At 45.6% G+C, this 7,527-nt stretch overlaps 1 protein-coding gene across 1 annotated transcript; it reads right to left on the minus strand.

Annotated features, from left to right (window-relative positions):
* Positions 1-3,221: 3,221 nt before the first annotated feature.
* On the minus strand, positions 3,222-5,696 carry LOC118880044 (disintegrin and metalloproteinase domain-containing protein 1a-like). The gene has a single exon (XM_036823401.1). The coding sequence runs from the start codon at positions 5,694-5,696 to the stop codon at positions 3,222-3,224; it is 2,475 nt and encodes an 824-aa protein (XP_036679296.1).
* Positions 5,697-7,527: the final 1,831 nt, after the last annotated feature.

Here is a 7,527-nt window from a genome sequence, read left to right on the forward strand (position 1 = left end):
CCACGGTATGTGGGATCTTCCTGGACCAGGGCTCGAACCCCTGTCCCCTGCATTGGCAGGCGGATTCCTAACCACTGTGCCACCAGGGAAGCCCCCTTCTGGAGTATTTTTAATTTCAGTAATTGTGTTGTTCATCACTGGTTGTTTGCTCTTTAGTTCTTCTAGATCCTTGTTAAATGTTTCTTGTATTTTCTCCATTCTGTTTCCGAGATTTTGGATCATCTTTACTATCATTACTCTGAATTCCTTTTCAGGTAGTTTGCCTATTTTGTCTTCATTTATTTGGTCTTGTAGGTTTTTACCTTGCTACTTCATCTGTAACATATTTTTTTGTCGTTTCTTTTTTTTTTTTTTTAATGGGTGGTGCTGTATTCCTATCTTACTGGTTGTTTGGCCTGAGACATCCAGCACTGGAGTTTGCAGGCAGTTAGATAGAGCTGGGTCTTGGTGCTGAGATGAGGACCTCTGGGAGGCCTCACTCCGATTGATATTCCCTGGGGTCTGAGGTTCTCTGTTAGTCCCGCAGTTTGGATTCGGAGCTCCCACCACAGGAGCTTGGGTCCGATCTCCGGCCTTGGAACCAAGATCCCACAAGCTTCATGGCGCAGTAAAAAAAAAAAAAAAAAGGAAGAAAGAAAAAAAGGAGCAGTACAATATCAAAGAATAAAAAACAAAATAAAATTAGATAAAAAATATATTAGAAAAAATAAAACTATAATTGAAACAACTGCAATAAGGTAAAATAAAACCACAGCAGAAAAAAGAAAAGAAAAGGGGGGGGCGGCAAGAAGCCAAAAGGAGAAATCACTAACAAAGTATAAAGAATAAAATGAAATTAGAAAAATAAAACATTGGGAAAGATAAAAATATACAAGAATCAACAACAATGAATCAACCAGGTAAAACAGAACCCGATCTAAGAGAGGAAAAAAGAAAAGAAAGAAAAAAAAAGCCTTGGCTATGGGGGCAGAGATTAGCTGGGGGGGGGTGGAACTTAGGCAGGGGTGGGGTTTAGGGTGGGGTGGGACCTAGGCAGGTGGGGGGGTGATGTTTGAGCATGGGACAGGGCCGAGGCAGGGCGACGGTCAAGCGTAGGCAGGGCCTCTGCTTAGGACCTGGCAGAAGGAGAGAGGCAGCGCGTCCAAAGGAGGGCATATGGAGTGTGGAGTTCTGGAGTTTGGAGGTAGGGCCCTGAGTGAGGGTGTGTGGGTGGGGTTTAGGCCCAGCTTGTTGGAGGGGGTCTCCGAGTGTAGAGGTGGGGCCTTGGGTGGGGGTGTAGGGGTGGGGCTGTTTACGCCTGGGAGCCTAACAGGCTCCCTGGTGCCTAAGCGGACAGGGAAAGCACTGGCCCTGTTCCCTTCAGTTCCTTTGTGCCCCTCCCCCACCCTCTCCCCCAGGGTCTGCCCCATCCCGCTGGACCCCTAACCAGGGGTGGGTCCCACTGGGTGTAGGAACTCCTTCCCTCCCCAAGCCACCCCTCAGGGGTGCTGGTCCCAGCGGTCCCACCTTTACTTTTGATTCCCTTTCCCTCCCTCCCACTCCCTCAGGACCCACTCGGCTGGAGGGGGCCTAGGTGGGCAGAGGATCAGGCCTGGGATCTCAACAGGTTCCTGGGGGTCCATGTGGGCAGGGGAAACCTGGCCACGCTCCCTCTTGATCCTCTGCCCTCCCAGTGGTTCCCCAATTTCCCCCTTCTGGTGTGGGATCCCTTCCCCTCCCCCAGCTGCCCCTCAGGGGCACCAGTCCCATCCTGCCTCCACTTCTCCTCCCCCTTCACTTCCCCCATGCCCCACGTCCTACCCGGTTGCTGGGGGATCCTCCAGTCCTATTAGGTGTCCGTGGTCCCCCACCGGTACGTGGTAGGTGCCCTAGTTGTGAGGAGACGCAAATTCCACTTCCTCCTAGTACACATCTTGACTCCGCCCCCAATATTATACTATTAATATTATATGCTCTGTGCTCTCTTCACAGAGAAGTATCTGCTACATCCAAAGCTGTTACTTGTAATTGGAGGGATTCCTTCTGATGTCAGTCAACAAGTTATTTCAATAAATAAAAAAAGAAAAATAGAAAAAACAAAATTTTAGTTTAATACATGTACTCAGCACTGTGGTAGGAGCCTCTTTACTGTATAAAATTAGTATAAATACAGTTTCCTAACAAGGTGATGTTCAGCAGACATGACACATCTGATGGTATGAAATTCATCAGAGGAATATTAGTAAAGAAGAAGGGATATTAAATCTTTTCTAGGAGAAAAAGAAATATTTTAGGTAAAAAAGGAGTATGGCTAGGGACTTCCCTGGTGGTGCAGTGGTTAAGACTCCGCACTTCAAATGCAGGGGGCATATGGGTTCAATCCCTGGTCAGGGAACTAAGATTCCGCATGCTGCTCAGAGTGGTTAAAAAAAAAATCTCAAAAAGAATAAAAAATGGAGACAGTAAAAAAAGGAAATGGGGGGCGGGGGGGAGTATTGCTATAGGAAGGACCTGGAAATCTTGGGAAGTAATAAATTGAATATGTGATATATCTTGTTAAACATCTGTCAGATTTGAAAAGGTAGATGACTTAAACACTTAAGTGCCTCTTGACCCTGGGGCAATCAGGGTCTTCTGTGTTATTGGATATAGTCTGCCCTACAGAGTCCCAGAAGAAAATAGACTCAATAACTACATCACATGGAATCTGAAGAGATGTCTAATCTGAATAGGTTTTATTTTTTTGATTAAAAAAACTCCTCATTTCATGAATGCACATTTATAGGGCAAATTAGAACAATCAGTCACATAACTGTCCTCACATAAGGTAGCTGTTACTTGAAATGAAAATCCAAGTGATATTAATAAATGCAGGTACCAATAGTAGTGTATGTCAAACAACTTAGATGAAAGATGGCATGTCCTGAAAAAGATTCTGGTGACTGGAAAAGTTAGCCTGAGACAAGGATGTTGATGTCAATAGATGCATGTGAAGAGTTCAAATGAAATGCTAAAAAGCAGTAAGATGTTTAATATATAAATAAAATCTTAATTACTAAAATAAATAGTAAAAGTGGGAGAATCCCTCCTCCTACAATAGTATATTTTTATAAACTTTATAATCCTAGTCAGAGCCACTGGAGCTATCAATTCCCTCTTGACCTTTGCTTCACTGAGCCTCTCATTCCCACTCAGTGCTTGAGGTGTTTGATGTCTTAGGCTTCTTTCTTCCACTACTTGTCTTATGGCTCTGATTCTTGCTCTTCCTCCTCTCTCTCTCCCTCCTCTTCTGGGGGAGCCTCTTCTGAAGGAACCTGTTCTGGGGGAGCCTCTTCTGGGGCAGCATCTGCTGCAGCAGCCTCTGCTGGTGCCTCTTCTGGTGCAGGAGCTTCTTCTTTTGCCTGTCTACAAATCTTGGTGATGCAAACAATTACGTTTATTAATATTATGAAAAAAAGTATAAGAAGTATTATGATCATCGAGTCTAAGAGAGCTTCTTGACGTTTGTTACCAGTGGTAGTGTTTTCATTTCCACCTCCACCTGCTGGCAGTTCATCAGGTTCCATATCAGGGGGGCCACTGTCCACACTACCACCAGTTCCTGGAGTTTTGCAGTTAGGAGGGGCAAAACCAGCCTCACAATGGCAGTGCTTATAATTGTTGCAGACTCCTTTTCCATTACACATTTCCTGTAGATCACAATCGTAACTGAGAACAGAGGAATCTGTGCAGGAGGACTCCATGCAGACTTTGTCTGAGCCACAAAGATTGCCACTCGCTGAATCTCCATAATCAGGGATATCAGTAGTGTCATACTGATCCATGGACCAGCAGTAGTCATCTCCATGAGGGACCTGTATCAGTGTACAGTTGGGTTTGATAATAGGTAGCTGTTGCACATTTGTACATACAACTTTCCCACAAAGTAGATCCTTCTCTGCACATTGAATATATGCTGGGTTACTCGAATTGGGAATACCACAGTTTCCAAACCTATTCCCTTTCACGTTAAATAACCGATAACAGTCAGGAGAGGCGGATCTTGAAGGGTACCCAAAAATGTCAGCACATTGAACATCATGGTTCCTGCAGTGACCCTCAACACAGAAGTAACCTTGCTGACATGGTGTACCATCTTGCTTGTAGGTGTCTGAGGGGCATTCCCCAGAGTTACCAAGACAAAACTCTGGAAGGTCACACTCCCCCAAAGCAGGACGGCAGCTGTGTCCAATTGGTTCATATTGGCACGAATTATTACAGCAGGGTCCAGGATTACACAATGCATGAGCCTTCAGCATACATTCTTGGTCACAACACGGGTGAATGTCACAGTCAGAACCACAGTCACACTGCTCATCCTCTTCTACAACACCATTTCCACAGCGAGAGTCCCTCCGTAAGCGGCCTTTGGGCCCAGGCTTGTTAAATAGGCAGGCCCCTTTGTGTTCCCAGAGGAACTGGTAGAAGAAGTCAGAGCTGCAGTTGCTGAAGCCACTTTCTTTAGTGATATTTTCACGCATGAGGCCAAAGGGTTTATCTTTACAAACGCAGGCCGAATGGTCATGCGGAATACCCAAGTTGTGCCCGAGCTCATGGACCATGAGCGCCGCAAACAGGAGGACATCCTCATGGTGGAAGGATTCGACGGCTGCTGCAAAATCACTTGAACAGGCACCACTGAGAAATGCCTGCCCCGTATCCTCTTTAGGATGGTGTCCAATGATCATGTGGGCAACATCATGCTTCACACGACGGAAGAGCCTCTCTCGTCTCCAGCTATTGAAATTCCTGAGTGCAACTTGCAGGTCCACTGGCACCTCTGTGAGGTCCCCCTCGGTCCAAATCTCCATTCCAGCCAGCACCACCTCTGTGTTTATTCCCCTAGTGAAGCTGTTGGCCAGAGCAATGATGTCCATTACTCTCTGGACTGTCTCATTGACGTCACTGCCCCACATTTGGAACCGCTGGTTGTCGACCACGACAAACATCTCCACGTACTTGGTGTGTGACCACAAGTAGGATGGCACCTGCCGACTGCGAGGCTTGCTGCTCTCTTGTTGCCGGCTGGTGAATGCCACTTGGCTGTCATTGGAAGTGACACTACAGGAGACTGGAGCTTCATGGGCCATAGTGTACAACACATGTTCAAACCGTTTTGAAGAGTGAATGGGCTCAATGCCATAGGATTTTTCCTCCTTAATCAGGACGCCCCTGAGGCCTGAACAGGTGTTGACAGAAACAAAAGAACCTGGGACTCCTTCTATGTAGCCTTCATAATGACAGTCATGTGAGATGAAAGGCATTTCTTGCCCCAGGGTGCCATTGTGGTAGCTGAAGACTGGAAAGTTATTCACAAAATAGTCTCTCTTCACCTTCAGGTGAATCAGCTGCTTCTGGCCCTGCATAAATAGCACATAGGAGAGCTTTTCCACTTGGTCTTCCCTTCCTTCCACTGTCAGAAACTTGGGGGTGACTATTTCATAGGAAGAGTAATATACTGATCCCAGGTCACAGTACAAGCTTGGCAGAGAAATCACCAACAGCAACACAATCCTCAAACTGAAACATGAAGATCCTGGCACTGGCCCCAGCCTCAAGTCCCTCTTCTGCTGAGCCCAAGTCTGAAACTTTATCTTACCCTCCTTCAAGGCCACTTGGTTTTTCCGTAGAGAAGGCAGTATAGAGGCAGAGTGTGTCACAGACGCTGCCACTGACATGGCCCTAGTAAATCAGTTGGTGATGCAGGGCCTATGTCCAGCAGCAGCAGCTTTCCCTGACACGCAGACCCTCTGTCACAGGTATTCACTTCAGATCTATGCTGGCTGCATGAAGGGTGGCTACTGCCTACCTCTCAGAGGTACAGCCTCTGGCTGTGTCCTTTCTAGTCTTTCTGATCTGTTATGCTTCAGAGTGTCCTTTCTCTGTGACTTCCTTCCACACCATCAACCTCAGTGCTCCTTGGTGAAGGTCCTTTTGATGTTAGAAAGTGATGTAATCATGAAGAGGGACTGCAAACCCTAAAATGCAAGACTGTACCTTGAGAAAGAAAACAAAACCTCTATGCCTTCCTCAACTGTGCCACACGGAACACCCCTCCCCCATTCCTCCTATCGTCCGTTGCTCAGCTGACTCCAAAAGTTCCAGGCCAGGAGGCTTGGAGGTGTTTGGTGGACACACTCCATTGCCCATTTCCCCTCTTCTAAAGCTCTTGCTCTGTACCACATGGACATTATAACTGTGGTGTTCTTTATCCCACAGTGAGGCATTATAGTGCTATGCACATCTCACAGACCAGTCAGTTAGATAAGGCCAGTGGGGTGGCTGCCCCGTGCCCCAAGATAAACCCGAGTGCGTTGGTCACCCGTGGAACAAGCGACAATTCCTTTTTTTTTTTTTAACATCATCAGAATTCAGTTTCTCAAGTTCTGTTTATAACACTGTCCAAAAGTGTGTATGGGAGATGCCAACAGAGCAGTCTCCCCTTTGTGCAATTATCATGGGCACATTGGTTGCTATCTCCAGGCCTATTACCATTCTTGGGCTGGTCCTGACATAGCTAGCAGTATCTTAAGATTTTGCCTGTTGAAGACTACGTATCCTAAAAATCTCCCCTGTGTTAGTGTATGACCTCCATGTGTTCAGTGCCCACTTTGTTTGTTCATCCTTATACACACCCCTAGGTCTAGAAGACTGCTTGTCCAAGAGTAGATGAACAAGAATTATTTATTGAATGAATAAATAGCTCCCAGGTATGGTTGCTGTGGTGTCTCATCTGATGTATCTTATGGGTTTGTACTTGCTTCATGCCTGCCCTGAACATCTGAAAATGTCTTCAGAAAAACCCACGATAACCATGCTGACTAATGGCACAGTCATGATCTCAAAATGTATTGTACTTCTTACTGCATTTTGCTGTTTGGTTCACTCTCCAAATTTCTTCTTGCCTCATATTTCACTGAGAAAAAATAGAAGCAATCAAAAGAATACCTCCACATGTAGACACTGGATGAGTCCACCTGTATCTAAATGTTCCCCCCGCTATAGTGGATAAATTGTCCATACTCCAATCCAAGACCAATCCTTTTACTTGTGCGTGGGGGTGTCCTTCCCTTTCAGTTTCTCATGGACTTCACTCTTCCATTTCTCCCTTCTCTCTTTTACATCTTAAACATCCGTTTGTCCACTGGATCCAATCTTATTATTCGCTGTTATTTCTCACCTTTAGAAAACCATCCGTCTCAGCCCACGTCACCCTCCAGTCACTGTCCAGTTTCTCCTCCTCTCTGGTTTATAATGAAATTCTTTGAAAGAGTATCAAGAGATATTCTGTTCCAATTTGCATCACTCCTTTTTTCTTTTCTGAAATTTTTTATTTTGACTCATAGCCCAGTCACAAAATGTGCATAAAACATAAATGTATTTTTCAGTAAATTGGTAAAATGAGAACAGCTAAGCCAGACACAAAAGGGCAAATACCATATAATCTCACGTATATGAGGTTCCACAAATAGTCAAGTTCATAGAGGCAGAAAGTAGAATAGTTTACCA

Source organism: Balaenoptera musculus, chromosome 14 (assembly GCF_009873245.2).
Source record: "Balaenoptera musculus isolate JJ_BM4_2016_0621 chromosome 14, mBalMus1.pri.v3, whole genome shotgun sequence".
Classification (NCBI taxonomy): Eukaryota; Metazoa; Chordata; class Mammalia; order Artiodactyla; family Balaenopteridae; genus Balaenoptera; species Balaenoptera musculus.

What these genes read in the sequence shown, in the direction of transcription:
- LOC118880044 (XM_036823401.1), bottom strand. Translation starts at nt 5,696, where the DNA reads ATGTCAGTGGCAGCGTCTGTGACACACTCTGCCTCTATACTGCCTTCT.